The 18,601-nt window shown below is 37.2% G+C and overlaps 1 protein-coding gene across 1 annotated transcript; it reads right to left on the bottom strand.

The window, feature by feature from the left end:
• Window positions 1-1,024: 1,024 nt before the first annotated feature.
• LOC107588665 (opioid growth factor receptor-like protein 1) lies at window positions 1,025-16,269 on the bottom strand. Its single transcript, XM_016276867.1, has 7 exons — window positions 16,027-16,269; window positions 14,183-14,269; window positions 13,942-14,020; window positions 11,738-11,816; window positions 9,116-9,182; window positions 7,987-8,132; window positions 1,025-2,127 (listed from the first exon to the last, which is right to left on the bottom strand). Exons 1-7 carry the CDS (start codon window positions 16,219-16,221, stop codon window positions 1,632-1,634), a joined length of 1,149 nt encoding a protein of 382 aa, XP_016132353.1. The 5' UTR covers window positions 16,222-16,269; the 3' UTR covers window positions 1,025-1,631.
• Window positions 16,270-18,601: the final 2,332 nt, after the last annotated feature.

The following is an 18,601-nucleotide window of genomic DNA, read 5'->3' as shown; positions in this document are numbered from 1 at the left end:
GAAAGATGGACTTCAGCCACTATTACAAGAAAAAAGGGATTTAGTATTTCCTGAAATTTTTCGCTGTTTGTTTGCCATTAGAAACTAAAAAGGCAGAACCCCATAACACACACACACACATGCTGTGAAGGTATTGTCTAGCCCTCTGGGTACACTCTGAAACGGCAGTGTGGAACAAACACACGTAACATGCATGCGTGAGCCACATTAATTAATATTTGCTAATAAAAACACTCATTTATTTGTATCCTCTGTGGATAGTGACCATCAATAGCCCTGATTGTCCACACTTAAACACTGTAGGCTAAGTATGATTAGAGAAAAGCAGCATACACACTCACACGTACATATGTGAATTGCTTCATCACTTTGAGTCATTTTGAGTTATATGCACTGAATGAAAATGCAAAGTCTTTGCTTTCTAATGTTATCACCATTACCTTTCAAACAGTTCTCGAGATATAGCCTAGGCTTAATCATTTAAACGGAAAAAGGCATCTAAGTAAATAAATCACAGCCAAAAAATGTAAATGTTAATTTATAATATTGTGCATATATTCAACTATTATTATTTAGGCCTACTTTTTTTTCCAACTAATGAGCGGACATTCCTAAGGTGAATGTTAGGCTATGTACCATGTTGTTCAAAAGCTGTTTTACCAATGTCTTCGCCTTTGAAAAACTTCTTCGCCAATTACATAAAACTTTCAACATGAATACTAAAGCACACCAGAAGGTATATTGTACCTTCTGGTGTGCTTTAGTAGCCTACTGTAAGGAGCGATCCATCACGTCACATTTAGTAGCGTCAAAACGGCATTTAAATTCTCATTTAAAAATAAGCTTTGATTTATCAAAAACCAACATATAACACAAAAGAGTCTAAATTCAAGTTTGTTTTGCTTAGAAACGTTTGCGTTTTTCCACAAACGGCTTAAGCCTACTGCGCGACTTTCGACTCGAAATGATATAAAGCACGTCACGTATGCTTTAACAAACGAAAGAAGAGGCACTTTATATTGCAAGACATATTCGAGAAAACTGGATTAAAGTCTCACACGTAACTATAAAAACATAGAAGATCAATTACCTGAAAATTCCTGCAAGTATATTCACACTTACTTCACATTATTATAATCTGTTACAATGAGCTAGGAGTATCCGTTGTAAGAAACATCAGCGAGCTCTGAACACACAAAAGAACACACGTCTGTCGGAGAGACGGGCTTATGATTAGCAAATAAAGCCTAATCTCAAAGCCGGTAGACTAAGATAATATTCTCTCACAAGGGAAGACTGAATAGTCCAAAAGTGCAAAATTTCACACAGAGTGCTCAGGTAGCACTTATACATACTCACACTTGTACATGCACTAAGAACTCTCCAGAGGGCTGCAAGTAAGAATTACGGTAGAGAAATTCATCCGCTAACACTTTGAAAAGTATTCAGAGTTGAGAAAAACACCTCATTTTAATAATAAAAAAAATCAAAATGGCAAACAGTCAAGTTGTTCACAAAGCAAGTCTCTAAAAGGCAATAGTATGGAATAATATTGCTGTGCCATTCTTTTACTTAACTTTAAACTCAGATTAAGCTACTCGAGAATTCCCAGAATCCCTTTCTTTATATTCTTAAAGAGGAATGGTCTCAATGTATTCTTCTAGATCTACCCTTCCCCTAACCTCCTGCAGGACCATGGACCCCTTTGCTGTTTTCCACTCTCCACTCTTCCTCTCGTCCATGTCGTCCGCCTCTCTCTCCAAGTTATTTCTGCCCTCCCTAGGTGACCTGGCTTTGCCCACACTCCTCTCCACCACCTCATTTTTTCCTGCCTTCATCACTGTGGATCCAGAGGCTGGAATGCGCTTCTTCTTGGGTGGCCTCCAGATGAAGTTCTCGGGCGGCTGGTAGTGGCGCTGGGCGAAGCGGAGCAGGGCGCGTCTCTGAGCGTGTTGGCGCAGTGTGTAGACGAAGTATTCCAGTGCGCTGTGACGCATGTTGGGTAAAGTGCCCTCCACCAGCGCCTCCTCCAACAGCAGATGCACCAGAGGCAGCTTGAAGCTTTCAAAGCCCAGTTCACCAAGACTCTTCAGAATGCGAGTAATACGCAGGTAATTGTGCTGCGACCTGGAAAGAAAAGAGGTCATAGGACAAAATATAGGTTTCACACAATGGCCAACATTTTCAGTTAAAGTAATATTGGTTGTTGACAGAGGAGAACATGTTTTGACATTTTATTTTTGGTAACTGAACTTTGTAAGGAAGGGTCTAAGCACTATATTATTTAAATACATAAAACAAAGGCTGGTTCATTGGCATTTTTTGGGGTGTACTTTTCTACCATATTTCTTTGATGACATTTTTTTATATTGTTATCAATACCCTTATACAAATATAAAAATGCTATATTGCATACGGCAATGCCCTTTAGTTGTGACTATAATCAACTTGCTTAATCAAAAATAAACAAAATAATAAAACATACAATATATTTATTTATGTGGTCTGGTTTCACGTATTAAGAAACCTCCACATTATCCAAACTTTTGTAATGAATGAATGGGTCACAGTACCAATGAACTTTGTGAAATTTATTTGACATTGGCTACACTTCAAAAGTCCTATATACTGTCTCTATCTAGCTATTTACCTATCTAGTTAGAATTTGTATACATTTACATTTAGCCATTTATCAGACGCTTTTATCCAAAGCGACTTAAAAATGAGGATATAAATGAGGTATAAATTGAAAATAAAAAACAATAAAATAATTTTCATAAATGTACCTTCAATACCTTTAATTTTTGTCTTAGAAGTTCAAGTTTCAAAAAATTAAAAAAGTGAAAAGTGACAAAAATAAGTGTATAATAAGTGAAAAAATTAATAAGTGAAAGAAATCTGCAGTATAACCAAAACAAAGTAGGCCTACATTTAAAATACTTTATTTGAAAACAGGCCTAAATATTGTATGCAGTGTTGATTCAAGTAAATTTATCTTGTTTCAAGAATAGTTCAGGCATCTTTGCACAGCCTAAGGCTGCTCCGCTCAAAATTCAGTGTAAAGATGCAATGCTGTATAATGCAGCTAGACTAAATTATGCCTGCTCAGATGCACTTCAGTCCCTGTAGTCAAAGTATAGGCTACAGCTGTGTAAATTAGGGCTGCCCCCTAATAGTCGACTAACCGTTAGTCGACCAGAAGAGGTTTAGTCGATCAAAATTTTATTAGTCGCAGGGGAAAAAAATTCACAGAAAGTGGTGAAATTACGTAACGTTAGTCCGTGACAGACAGATTATTAACTGCTGGTCTGTGTAGTACATCGGTCAGCACATGCAAATGTTTATTTCGTTCATCAACCTCAAATGTGGCTTATCATCTGAAACATATAAGTAGTAGCATCATTACATAGCCGCTCATTTTGACATTAACCTAGAAAAATGTGCGCTATACATGTGTTAGTGTGGAGTGTGGAAGCTGAACAGTAGCGTGCTCACTGCATGAAAGTTAATTTGGATGTGCCGGTGTGATAATTTTTGGCCCTACAGATAAGAATAATACATCTTTTGAATCTGTAAAAAGCCTACTTTCATTTGTGTGCCCTCACAATAACAACAAAACATTGTGCTTTTGTAAAATAATGAAAGCAAACAGGGTGCGCTTTCTGCCGTCTCTGTGAACTTGAGCACGTCAAAAAAAAAAAAAGAACCGAAACGCCATGCTTGCCTCAAAGACATGAAAAATATATTTATTCTATAGAAAGCGAAATGTCTACTTTTAAAATGAACAAATTCAAATATAACACAAATATTTTCAGATATAACAAATATTTTCAGATTATGTAATCTGTATGAAACATGCACGTCCACTGTGGAGATGATGATGATGCCATAATAATTAATTATGATGTTAATGCAGTCTTCTTGCTGTTTTTCCCTGAAGCATTCATAATCATTACTTCTGCGGTGCGCTTGAGCCTTGATAGGCTATAGGCCATTAAAGGCTCGCTATGAATTATATGGTTTATTAATAAAAACGTGATCAGGTGACTAATCGCTTCAAATTAACGACTATTAGTCATTTAGAAAAATCTTTAGTCGAGGGCAGTCCTAGTTTAAACACATTTAAACCACCTCTAAGCAGCATTAAACAAGTGTTTATGTAAAGACACCTAACATGCCACTTCAGAAGCACTTCTGTGCCACCTTTGCAGTGTCAATTAGATATGTTTACTGGACAACAAGCCAAAAAGACTAAATGAAAACTCATCAAGAAGTAATTTTTGTCCAGTGTAAGAGAGGAATACTCTTAGTTTACTCAAAATGACAGCTTTTTGTATAGACCCATTCACACTGCGGACAAAGTTCATCAAGCGGTGTATCTCTGCAATGTAATGTAAGTGTGTCCTCTATGGCACAGTCCTGGGGCAATAACACACAGTCATATATGTCTACTACTCAGCCCGCTGCACTGCGGATTTTCTTTCGCTCCCTCCTTGCTTATCGTGCATTCATCAAACTCGTTTGCAAATCTCCCTTTCTGCATTTTTTTCCCTCATCTAAATCATAATTTCTCTAAATGCAAAAGTTTTTGCATCCTGTTCTGTTCAACATCCTCTGTGTGTCTGACCCATTTCTCCGACCCCTGCATAAGACGGTCACATGATGGTGCAGTAGGGGTCATGACTGTGAAATTGTGTTGCAGGGACAGGAGACTATGGGCCTCATTTATAAAATACTGCGTAGAAAGAATCCTAAATTTGATTTTACGATAATTTCTCAAAGTGCGTACGTGTGATTCATAGAATGAACGTACGCACAGAAAATGTGCGTACGCCTCTCTTTTAGATGTGAAATCTATACATTTCAATGATCTTGAAAATGTGCGCAGCTGAACAATTTCAGATCTCCGCCCTGTAAACAATGTCTAATTAATGTCCTTGACTTATAAAAGAGCACCTGACAATGTTCAAATATTTTACAAGCGGCAAGAATGGCTTATATTTCCAAAAACCTGCAGCACTCGGGCAAACAAAAGTGCGTACGTCTGCTCAGACCCTGACGTGGCGCTAAGCTCTTTTCCACGTCAAAGACCGTTTTTATAAACATGAACGTTGCCGTGGATTTTTGCGTACGCACAGTCTACGATCAAATCTGTGTGTACGCATGTTTTCTAAATGAGGCCCTATAACTCCCTGAACTGAAGCATGCTAGATATGGCAGGAGACAGGAGATGGGAGACTAGAAGTTCAGATTGTCATGGAATGTGAAGATAACTGGTGCAGATGAAGTAGAACATAATGGGAAGAAGAAAGAAATTATAAAGTTGAAAGGACTTTTTAAAAATGAGGATATAAATGAGGTATAAATTGAAAATAAAAAACAATAAAATAATTTTCATAAATGTACCTTCAATACCTTTAATTTTTGTCTTAGAAGTTCAAGTTTCAAAAAATTAAAAAAGTGAAAAGTGACAAAAATAAGTGTATAATAAGTGAAAAAATTAATAAGTGAAAGAAATCTGCAGTATAACCAAAACAAAGTAGGCCTACATTTAAAATACTTTATTTGAAAACAGGCCTAAATATTGTATGCAGTGTTGATTCAAGTAAATTTATCTTGTTTCAAGAATAGTTCAGGCATCTTTGCACAGCCTAAGGCTGCTCCGCTCAAAATTCAGTGTAAAGATGCAATGCTGTATAATGCAGCTAGACTAAATTATGCCTGCTCAGATGCACTTCAGTCCCTGTAGTCAAAGTATAGGCTACAGCTGTGTAAATTAGGGCTGCCCCCTAATAGTCGACTAACCGTTAGTCGACCAGAAGAGGTTTAGTCGATCAAAATTTTATTAGTCGCAGGGGAAAAAAATTCACAGAAAGTGGTGAAATTACGTAACGTTAGTCCGTGACAGACAGATTATTAACTGCTGGTCTGTGTAGTACATCGGTCAGCACATGCAAATGTTTATTTCGTTCATCAACCTCAAATGTGGCTTATCATCTGAAACATATAAGTAGTAGCATCATTACATAGCCGCTCATTTTGACATTAACCTAGAAAAATGTGCGCTATACATGTGTTAGTGTGGAGTGTGGAAGCTGAACAGTAGCGTGCTCACTGCATGAAAGTTAATTTGGATGTGCCGGTGTGATAATTTTTGGCCCTACAGATAAGAATAATACATCTTTTGAATCTGTAAAAAGCCTACTTTCATTTGTGTGCCCTCACAATAACAACAAAACATTGTGCTTTTGTAAAATAATGAAAGCAAACAGGGTGCGCTTTCTGCCGTCTCTGTGAACTTGAGCACGTCAAAAAAAAAAAAAGAACCGAAACGCCATGCTTGCCTCAAAGACATGAAAAATATATTTATTCTATAGAAAGCGAAATGTCTACTTTTAAAATGAACAAATTCAAATATAACACAAATATTTTCAGATATAACAAATATTTTCAGATTATGTAATCTGTATGAAACATGCACGTCCACTGTGGAGATGATGATGATGCCATAATAATTAATTATGATGTTAATGCAGTCTTCTTGCTGTTTTTCCCTGAAGCATTCATAATCATTACTTCTGCGGTGCGCTTGAGCCTTGATAGGCTATAGGCCATTAAAGGCTCGCTATGAATTATATGGTTTATTAATAAAAACGTGATCAGGTGACTAATCGCTTCAAATTAACGACTATTAGTCATTTAGAAAAATCTTTAGTCGAGGGCAGTCCTAGTTTAAACACATTTAAACCACCTCTAAGCAGCATTAAACAAGTGTTTATGTAAAGACACCTAACATGCCACTTCAGAAGCACTTCTGTGCCACCTTTGCAGTGTCAATTAGATATGTTTACTGGACAACAAGCCAAAAAGACTAAATGAAAACTCATCAAGAAGTAATTTTTGTCCAGTGTAAGAGAGGAATACTCTTAGTTTACTCAAAATGACAGCTTTTTGTATAGACCCATTCACACTGCGGACAAAGTTCATCAAGCGGTGTATCTCTGCAATGTAATGTAAGTGTGTCCTCTATGGCACAGTCCTGGGGCAATAACACACAGTCATATATGTCTACTACTCAGCCCGCTGCACTGCGGATTTTCTTTCGCTCCCTCCTTGCTTATCGTGCATTCATCAAACTCGTTTGCAAATCTCCCTTTCTGCATTTTTTTCCCTCATCTAAATCATAATTTCTCTAAATGCAAAAGTTTTTGCATCCTGTTCTGTTCAACATCCTCTGTGTGTCTGACCCATTTCTCCGACCCCTGCATAAGACGGTCACATGATGGTGCAGTAGGGGTCATGACTGTGAAATTGTGTTGCAGGGACAGGAGACTATGGGCCTCATTTATAAAATACTGCGTAGAAAGAATCCTAAATTTGATTTTACGATAATTTCTCAAAGTGCGTACGTGTGATTCATAGAATGAACGTACGCACAGAAAATGTGCGTACGCCTCTCTTTTAGATGTGAAATCTATACATTTCAATGATCTTGAAAATGTGCGCAGCTGAACAATTTCAGATCTCCGCCCTGTAAACAATGTCTAATTAATGTCCTTGACTTATAAAAGAGCACCTGACAATGTTCAAATATTTTACAAGCGGCAAGAATGGCTTATATTTCCAAAAACCTGCAGCACTCGGGCAAACAAAAGTGCGTACGTCTGCTCAGACCCTGACGTGGCGCTAAGCTCTTTTCCACGTCAAAGACCGTTTTTATAAACATGAACGTTGCCGTGGATTTTTGCGTACGCACAGTCTACGATCAAATCTGTGTGTACGCATGTTTTCTAAATGAGGCCCTATAACTCCCTGAACTGAAGCATGCTAGATATGGCAGGAGACAGGAGATGGGAGACTAGAAGTTCAGATTGTCATGGAATGTGAAGATAACTGGTGCAGATGAAGTAGAACATAATGGGAAGAAGAAAGAAATTATAAAGTTGAAAGGACTTTTAAAAACAGCAAACCAGAAAGACAACTCACTCATTCAGGTGCTGGAAGCGATCTTGCCAGTTTAGGGCCCGAGCCACATTCCCGTTTTTATCCAGGAGCTTGATTCCAAAGAAATCCAACATGATCGTATATGCTAGGAGGAAGCGTCTCTTGGCTTCTCGAGTGCTTTGGAATTCCTGTTGAAAACAAAAACGTACTTGGTTTAAAGCTGATCTGCACAATGACTACAGAAGGTTATTTAAGGCTGAATAAAACAGAGGCAGGACAAGACTAAAACACTGAATGTGCCACTTTCCTGAACCTATTTATGGATGTTCTGACACCCCTGACTAGGTGATATTACACTATTAAAAATAGAGGTTCCAATTAGAACCAAAGGTTTTTACAGCCTAATATATTTGGAGTTTCAAATATGTTTTATTCTCCAGTTTTTTTTTTTATAAGTACCAACCTTTAAGGACCCAAAAATCAAAATTATTTAAAGCATTTATTTTTTTATTGCATCCAGATAACCATACTGTCAACTCAAGACCTTATACAGCAAAAATGAATAAAATTTAAATTAAAAAGAAGAAAGTTCTTTGCTTGGAAGAACCTTGTTAAAGAAGAAAGTATACATGTCTTGACTGTTCCTTCGTGCTTGACTTTAGCAGCTATGGGTGGCGCTAGGGAGGGGCTAGCAGGTGCTTCAGCACCCCCAAGAAAGACAAAAGCACCCCCAAGAAAGACAAAAGCACCCCCATAGCACCCCCACAGATTTTTTGTATTTAAGCCTATTGTATTTAATAATTAAGATGATAATAAAAAAAACATTTCACTCCGTACGCATACATAACTCATGCAATGCAATAACGACGTGATTTGCAGCTGTCGCACTTTTCGTAATGTCATCATTATAGCATTTTATTTTAAAAATGGAGCGCTTCCTTGTGCTAAGTAGGCCTGCCCCCGACTAAAGATTTTTCTAGCAAACTAGTCACACGTTATATTAAATTGATTAATATAAAAATATATTAAGCATCCTTTAATATATAGGCAGGCGTATTAGGCTATAGCCTATTCCACGCTCAAGCTCGCGCATAAAGCAATTCCCTCAAAGCAGCGGCAAAGTGATTCTGAATGTGTTGGCGGAAAAGAAGACATTTTAATAGCAGCATACCTTTATCTCATCCTGAGTGAGTTCTTGAGCATAAAAATTTAGGCCTTGTTCTCTGAGTGGGAAGAGCCTGTAAAAGCAGCAAAGAAACATGTTAGGATCTACCTCTGAATTTATCATTATTTATCCATTAGAGACCTGACTGAGAACTCTGGATAAACATTTGCAAATACATGCTATTTTGGGTTAGGGTTATTTTGTGTAACTTTTGCATAAACATGCTTAATTACTGTATATACAAACCCGATTCCAAAAAACTTGGGACACTGTACAAATTGTGAATAAAAACAGAATGCAATGATTTGGAAGTTTCAAAATGTATTTTATTCAGAATACAACATAGATGACATATCAAATGTTTAAACTGAGAAAATGTATCATTTTAAGGGAAAAATAAGTTGATTTTAAATTTCATGGCATCAACACATCTCAAAAAAGTTGGGACATTTCTTCCTGCCAGATTTTTGATCCTACATGTTGCCGACCACTAGTGAAGGACAACTCGCAAATCTTGACATCTTTTTTTCCCATTCCTCTCCTGTTTCTCTTCTTTCTCTGAAGCCATGACATTCTGGCTGGCTGCCTGCTATAGCAGGCAAGCTTTCGCGGTCATTTCATCTTAATTTACTTAAAGAGGCAAAATGCTAGCGATCTGTCTGCTTGCACTCACTTGTGTTTTTACATTCACTAATTGATATTATGCAAGTAGCCTTGCAAGCATGCGGAGTGTGAAAAAATGAGTAGGGGGGAATGAGAGAAGCTAATCACTTTTTCCTCGGCAGGAGGGGGTGCTGAGGTACAATTGGCAGCATATGCGTGAAGCTTGATTTTAGAACTGTGTTGTTATTTCACGCGGGCTTGGGGCATCATGTCCTCCCCCTCTTCCTCACCCTCAATGCTCATAATAACAGCACAGGCAGGAACGAACAGGAGCTTCAGCTCTGGGGGTGAGTGAGGTAACAGCACCCTACTGACAACTTTACAAGAGCACATGACGTAAGACCTCTGTTTAACCTCCGTACAACCTTCAACATTCACTGAATGTTACATTGCCAGCAGATTCTAATTCATTACTGTTTACATGTTTCCTCCTTGGGGACGTAGGTATTGTATAATATTTATTTTTAAAATGAATTAGAGGTTGAAAAAGAGGATGACTAAAGCATGAAACAAAAAAGCATGACGTCAATTTGTAGGCCAACACGAAAGGCTAATTTTAGTTTGTTTGTTTTTTTTCGACTGAGTAGAATAAGGTCTGTGGTTAACATTATTTGAGGAGACTTTTATGTCACGTTCTACAACAGAAATTTCACACATTTATACCTCAAGCGTGAAAACTAAACCTGCTGTGTGCTTTAAAAACGCTGCTAACACCAGCAGCTGTCAAGCTGATCAAGCAAGTGCTTGTGTTATATGAAGTCCCTATTTAGCAACTTTTTTACCAAGTAACTTACATTTTTAAACACATTGTTTTAAAAATGTCATTGGTTATGGTAAACAAAGATTACAGTATGTGAAAGTCTCTTAAAAGTAAAGTTAAAACCAATTAGAAATTATTGAGGAAGTCCATGGCTCGAAATGCTAATGCTTACAGCTCTATTTTAAGGACCAATAAGTTCAAAGGGAAATGCTTTGTATTTTTCTAGTCAATAGTAGCATGAAGCAAATGCAGGAGACACATTTTGTCCTTCATGTTGCAGCAACTGCAGTAAGATTCATTTCACCTTTTAGATACAGTATATAACAGGTGATGTGAATGTTCAGTATTTTTTCCATTTTGACCTTGAACAAGTGCCTCTTTTATTATATCAACAATATAATCATCATCGGAAGTATTTATTTTAGTCGCATACGAAAATACCTCTTCATGTCTCAATATATACTACAGAATGTTTATTAATTCTTAAAGCTATGATGCTTTATGCACCCAAGCAGCTGGATGCTGTTTTACTATAGTGCCTGCAAGATGTTTAATTAATCATGCTTGATTTAATCTCAAATTCTTAGAAAAGCTTACATACATTTCTATAATGTGGGCTGCACTTATCTTCTGCCATTTAGATTAAACCTTTATCATTTGCATCTTTAATGTTAGGAAAATGGACCATTTAATCAGGAAATGCCCTCAAGTCATAGACATTCCCCAAAGCTTCTTCAGTTACTAAAGAGATGATGTCAGCCAAAGCGGTCTATGAATATTTAAGCAACGTTAAACATTAAAGAAACTTTTATCTAATGTAGTCGTAAGGCCATCTTTTGTCACCAAAAAGGATGTTATTGACCCCTTCACCTGCAGGTACCACAATTGGGCTGATTTTGTCTTTCTGCCTTTGTCTGCTTTCATGCTCTTGTTTGATTTTGCCTTGATCTACAGGATTTGCATCTAAAGAAGATGAATTTTATTTTGAACAGATGGTAAAGAAAAGGATATCTAATCCATGTCTCGCCATCCAAAAATCCTTCATGCACATATTAGTTTGCAACTTTCTCTGTTCTTTGAACAAGCAGTGATAAAAATAAGTGCCTGGCCAATAACAAGTCTCAGTTATTAAGTATTATTAAGCAATTACTGACTAGGTGCTTTATTGCTCGCAGAGAAGCTGGAATATTGAAGAAATGTCTTACCACTGAATGTATGTGTGATTGTGCTCTAATTTTTCATAGTCTCCCCTCCATTTAGTGAGGATTTCTTCAATATAAATACCTGCAGGGACAAAGAGAAAAATAATAAATAATCACAACAGGCCAAGCTCAGCATTAGTCACTTAAAACTCTATTAAAGGGACAGTTTTTCAAAAGCCTATGACTTTATTTGTAGTCCATAAGACTTCTTATGAACAGACCAAAATTTAAATCGTAAATTCATCATCTTTTCTTTCAGTGAGCTCTCAAGCTGAGAATTACTAGGACCTGATCGCTGAATCATTGTGAACAAATCATTCAGACCAATGTATAATAGATCAAATGATTAATTAAAAGATTTGATAAAAAATAACGATTCATCCACATGAGACATGATAGGACAGCGTGTTGTTTCAGATCAGAGCGCAAACAGACGTGTAGGTCATCCGTGACACGGAAACACTGAGATCTCAAGGGAACACAGAGCACAGCAGTGTGTGTGTGTGTGTGTGTGTGTGTCTGCCTAAACAGCAGTGAAGCATGCAAACAGACGTGTAGGTCATCCGTGACACGGAAACACTGAGATCTCAAGGGAACACAGAGCACAGCAGTGTGTGTGTGTGTGTGCGTGTCCTTCTGCCTAAACAGCAGTGAAGCAGTTATGCTGCCATTAAATGCTTGCACAACAGATCCAGTTAATTCTCAAACATGCCCACAATAACCAATCAATGGCTCCTCTGAGATGTCTTCACTGTCTGCCTGCCTAAACTGGCCCCGCAGGAAAACATTCAGCTAATGAAGCACTCCAGAACCCATGTTCTTCCCTTACACCAGCTGGCATGTGTATTCGGTTGTAAAAACTGCTTTATGTTCATTTGGGTATAACTGTTCTTGCAGGATGTATGTTCATGTCTTTGTGTATTGTAATATGCTTGTGTTGTCAGTCTCACCATCAATATTTTCAGGTGAAATATTGTAGGTGGGATCAACATGACTCTTTTGTTTTCTCAAAATCTCTTTTTTGGCAGACACATTTAATCCAAAGCAAATTTCAGAACATGTCTAATGTAATAAAGCAATAGCTCAATCAAAAATGAAAACTCATTATTTACTCACCCTCATGTTGTTGCAAACTCATATGCTATTATTTTTTCTATGGATACAGAATACAGAAGGATACATTTTAAAGATATACGTATATATATATATATATATATATATATAACTTTTTACATAAAAAAGGTTGGGTCATAGTGACCACAGCTGAGAACCGTGAATAAAGACAAAAAACATTATGAGAGTATAAAAATAGTCCTTAAAACTTTGTGTGAGAAACAGATTTTTTTTAACATTTAGGTTATTTATCAGCCAGTTCAAGAAGCTCTCAACTCGAGAACCTTTACAAATACAATGAAAAGCTCAAAATAATGATTAGGAAAAAGAGGAATGTGTATATTCTTCTAAATGTTTTAGCATCCCATAACATTTAGGTTATTTATCAGCCAGTTCAAGAAGCTCTCAACTCGAGAACCTTTACAAATACAATGAAAAGCTCAAAATAATGATTATGAAAAAGAGGAATGTGTATATTCTTCTAAATGTTTTAGCATCCCACAGAAACAATAACAGCACACAAATTTGAAGCAAGTAAATAATGACAGAATTTTTGTTATTCAGAACTATTTCTTGAAGTAATCAAGGGTAAAATTATTTTAAGATGACTCTCTTGCTCATGGATCATCTGTGTAAACCATGGTTTGAATCTTATTGGATTACCAGCCAGATCATTATTTGCACCACGCTTTTGTTCCCGAAATGCCTGAAATTTCCCCATGTAACAATTAAGTCACAGTCTCATTATGAGAATCAAGGGACTTCCAGGGAGGAAGTTCCTTTAATATAATAGTGATTTAAAAACAATAAAGCAGATTTGTTTGGCAAACATTTTGAACCCCATACAATGCTGTCCTGGAAAGAACAGCAATAATATTAGTTCCTTATTGAAGAATACAGGAAATAGTATGAAAACCCCCACTATGGTACAATTTAGTACACACTAGCAGCACTTCACTCACACACATTCAATGGCTGCAATAAAAAGCACTGAACACATACAAAGAAATTTTGAGTAACACAAGTGATGGCATTCTTTTCAGTCCAAATCCCATTGTACAGTCATTAAAACGAAAAAGCAAATACACACTCACCATCCGGCACCAGGGGGATCTTATTCAAATAAAACCTCAGATTGCGGTATTCGTTCGGCTGACGAGGCTCCTTGTAGTTCTGAGCAACAGAATCACAGATTAAAACCAGGACAGAAGGATAGAAAGAGAGAGAGTTTTCTGCTAACTGTACTGCAATATTAACTGCAAATTTCATATTCAAAGATGATCGGCCTTCAAGCTCTGTATGAGAAACGTGAAGAGAGTAGATGTAACTCTTTACCGGATAACTGTGCCGATACTTGTACAAGTCCTTTGCGGCGTAAAAGCTCCTTTTCATCCTAGTAGAGGACTCCATCATGTCACCAAACTGTGAGAGGAAAGGAGAGAGAGGAGTGGAATGGTTACATAGGCAGTGAAAGAGTGTATGAATGACTTCACTCATCAGCATCTGAGCTACATTGTGACTGCTCTTCCCCATTGGGATGCAAAGGCTGTTTGACAAGAGAGAAGAGCTCCATTTTGTAGACTATGTACTTTTTCTAACTAATTCATGACCATTTTTAGCTCTCAGCCTCTTGTGATGTTCAAACACTGAACACCTTTACGGTTGAGTGAAAGCACAGCACAGAAATTTTGCTCTCTTACACACAGCATGAAGCGGTTTGCTAGTAGAGGCCAATGCCATACTGAAATGCCTGTGAGGCTTATTAATTCATATCATTAAATTTACTTCTTATATAACTTTGTATTAAATAATACAATGGTCTTTGATGCAGGGCTCACAAAAACCAAACTATAATGGTGAGTGTGAAAAGCTGTTATCAAAATCTTAGCTTCAAATGAATAAAAATCCAATTTCCTTCTTCCGCTAACAGGAAATTCAACAGAGCAAATTTCCCATGAGGAAATAGGTCACATTGGACAGGTCACAGTCTCAGTGGCCTTAAAATCCAGAAACCTAGAGAGAACATGAGCCATTTTAAAACAAATAACATCAAACAAGGTCAAAGATACAATGCTTTAACCTTCCTATTGCTCTATAAGAAAAGTTAACTCTAGGATACAACACTGGCAAAAAGCGCACAATTTCCTGTTTAATTTTAAACATTTTTGGAATTTCATATTAGCTCATGTATATTATAATAATGTCTGCATTATTTTTCTATTAGATAATGAATGGTGTGTATCTCAGTGCTTGGTATTTAGTAAAAATTTTACCATAAATGTGCAATTTTCAGGATAGCGCCGTGTTCTTTACAGCTGTACATCGCTAATTTAATAATAGCTACTTATATGGTGATAGATAGATTGACATTGCCCACGCTTTAGGCAAGCGCACGCCTGCTTACACCACATGGATTTACATAGATTTTCAATATCAACACCACAATCATAACTACACGCTGTCATATTTGAAGCTACAATTTCAGTTGTGTATTTCACAAATAAAACTGTAAGGGGCCTTTTACATTGGGTGCCAATTATACCCAATCATAGAGGACAGTATGTGTAAGGGACTAAATCGTAGAAAATCTTTTTATTCACTGATCTGATGAAAATGCATAAACAAAACTATGTAGACCAAAAATAAAAAACAAAAACTAGTATACTTAAAGCTACAGAACATGCTGAAAAGTCAAAGGTGAAAGGTCAGCTTCTTCAAATATGGGTCAAACAGCTATGTTTTAATAAAATGTGCTTTTGTTGTGCCTACATTCAACTATGTGGTATTTATAGCGTCATGCAAAAAACATGACAACAATGACACAATAGAGTTCATTACAACTGCGACTGTGCTTGGTATTTAGTAAAAATTTTACCATAAATGTGCAATTTTCAGTATAGCGCCGTGTTCTTTACAGCTGTACATCGCTAATTTAATAATAGCTACTTATATGGTGATAGATAGATTGACATTGCCCACGCTTTAGGCAAGCGCACGCCTGCTTACACCACATGTATTTACATAGATTTTCAATATCAACACCACAATCATAACTACACGCTGTCATATTTGATGCAACCGACTTTACGCGTACAATTCCTACTGATGCGCCTAACGACCGTTTTCATGGCTATTGTTCCTCCTTTGTTATCTTTCCGTGCTCGTCAGTGATGAGGTACCTGCGGAGATCCGTGATCCAGCTGCTCGGCTCCTCTGACTGCATCCGCCGGGCTCATGGATTCGGAGATGCCGCTGTCCTCCTCCTCTCCTCCCGGCTGATGCTCGTCGCTCTCCGAGTCCGTTTCCCACGTCGAGTCGCATTCTTCCACTGTGCTCGGCTCCTTGTATCTCCAGCTGCCCATCAGATTGCCCATTTAAACCCTGTCCACTGTGCCTACATAGTTTAAAGTCCTCGTTCGGCTCAGGATCGAGCTTTAATATGATGTGGAACTGGCTTTCTGATCCCTTTTATGTGACTAATGGGGGATTTCCAGCGCTGTGATGAGAACACACCCCCTTCTGCCCAGAGATCAGCACTGGAGATGAGGAGGATGATGATGATGTGACTTGAGCATCATTTAAGGCGTCTCTATACTGCTGAGTTAAGGCTGCTCTGAGTCTGCTCTAAATTCTGTGTAAATAGCCTAGATGTACAGTAGGCTATACTGTTTGCAGAAGCAAAGCGGTTCTGATGCTGCATCAGTGTAGCCTTAAACTTTGTCATTGACATTATAGAGCATGCATTTTTAGAATGCATTATTTCATAACATTATTTAAAATGTCTTTGTTTCAAATGTCTATTCAGCCTGAAAAAATAAAATTATTAAAAAGTTTAGGGCTTTATTGATGTTTTTGAAAGAAGTCTCTTATGCTCACTAAGGCGGCATTTATTTGATCAAAAATACAATAAAAAAGTAATATTTACAATATAAAACCTTTTTCTTTCTATTCGAATATAATTTAAAAAGTAATTTATTCATGTGATGCAAAGCTGACTTTTAGCACTGCAGCAATTACTCCAGTCTTTAGTGTGAATATTTTCCTTTAGAAAATATTCGAATCGTTCGTATTTAGCGCTCAAGAAACATTTTTATTGTTATCAATGTAGGAAACAGTTGTGCTGCTTGATATTTTTGTGGAAATACTTCTTTTTTTTTTTTAGGAATGATGAATAGAAAGAACAGGTTTTAATGGTTTACAATTGTTTTATTGTTTTTAATCAATTTAATGCAGAATTGCAGAATGAAAGTATTAATTTATTTTAAAAAATCTTATTGACCCCAAATTTTCAAACGGTAGTGTATGGACCTTATGTAGCCCCGACCCGTTTCAGCACTGCTCTCGTTGTCTTCTGCCTTCCGTTTGTATTTTCACTGCGTGAAGTTAAGTTTGTACGAATTTATGACTTTATGAATTTATTACGCTCGTTTTAAAATCTACCCAGTCTACTGAGATTTATGACATCCACTTGAACATTACAAAGCTTTTGTTAACTCTACAATAAGTAGGGTAAGTCAGAGCCGAGCGGCCCTATACACTAACTACACAAGTTGCGTAGGGCCCCACAAATTCTGGTGCAGAGAAGAGGAAAAATAGGTAGAAAAGTCAGCAAGATAAAGGTAAGTGATGAATTACGAATAGAAATGGCGGTTGCATTGTGTTTTGTCAATTTAATTAGGCATTTCATGAGCGCATTGATGTGCACATTGAAGGATGAGGGTGGTGGTTAGGTGAAGCCGTAGATAGTGGGGGCCCACTATTTTGCAAATCTTTGTTTTTAATCAATTTAATGCAGAATTGCAGAATGAAAGTATTAATTTCTTTAAAAAAATCTTATTGACCCCAAATTTTCAAACGGTAGTGTATGGACCTTATGTAGCCCCGACCCGTTTCAGCACTGCTCTCGTTGTCTTCTGCCTTCCGTTTGTATTTTCACTGAGTGAAGTTAAGTTTGTACGAATTTATGACTTTATGAATTTATTACGCTCGTTTTAAAATCTACCCGGTCTACTGAGATTTATGACATCCACTTGAACATTACAAAGCTTTTGTTAACTCTACAATAAGTAGGGTAAGTCAGAGCCGAGCGGCCCTATACACTAACTACACAAGTTGCGTAGGGCCCCACAAATTCTGGTGCAGAGAAGAGGAAAAATAGGTAGAAAAGTCAGCAAGATAAAGGTAAGTGATGAATTACGAATAGATGTTGTTGAAATGGCGGTTGCATTGTGTTTTGTCGATTTAATTAGGCATTTCATGAGCGCATTGATGTGCACATTGAAGGATGAGGGTGGTGGTTAGGTGAAGCCGTAGATAGTGGGGGCCCACTATTTTGCCAATCTGCTTATAGGACCCCCAAAATGCTAGGGCCAGCCCTGTCACCAGCTACTGCAATTACTTTTCAACAGCGATGCTATAGAGCTACCGCAAAAATAAAAGTTCAATTCTAAAGATGTTTGCACACTTGTTTCTCTGACGCATAAGATCTATAGGTGCAAAGATGACTGAAATCAGGAAGCATCTACTGAAACTACAGTATAGCTACTAAAATAACTGGAAAAAAATTGCAGGTGTCTCAAATTGTCAAAGCTCTGAAAAAGCTGATAGATTTTGAGCAAGTGAATAAAAATATTAATCATTCATAAAAATCATTGACAAGCTTGTTACATACAGTATCTGCCAAATCCATGAGTGTAATATTTGTCAAGGACAAATATAAAAATAGGGGGAAATCATGCAAATCATGTCTGTTTT

Source organism: Sinocyclocheilus grahami, unplaced genomic scaffold (assembly GCF_001515645.1).
Source record: "Sinocyclocheilus grahami isolate Dianchi unplaced genomic scaffold, SAMN03320097.WGS_v1.1 scaffold106.1, whole genome shotgun sequence".
Lineage (NCBI taxonomy): Eukaryota > Metazoa > Chordata > Actinopteri > Cypriniformes > Cyprinidae > Sinocyclocheilus > Sinocyclocheilus grahami.
Note: the sequence above shows the minus strand (reverse complement) of the source record. Positions and strands in the feature narration are given on the sequence as shown.

Excerpts from the sequence above, each read along its gene's own strand:
- LOC107588665 (XM_016276867.1), bottom strand. The coding sequence starts at position 16,221 with ATGGGCAATCTGATGGGCAGCTGGAGATACAAGGAGCCGAGCACAGTG. Across the intron at positions 14,021-14,182 it reads AGTATCGGCACAGTTATCCG|AACTACAAGGAGCCTCGTCA; the intron begins GTAAAGAGTTAC and ends TCTGTTGCTCAG. Across the intron at positions 11,817-13,941 it reads GATCCCCCTGGTGCCGGATG|GTATTTATATTGAAGAAATC; the intron begins GTGAGTGTGTAT and ends TTGTCCCTGCAG.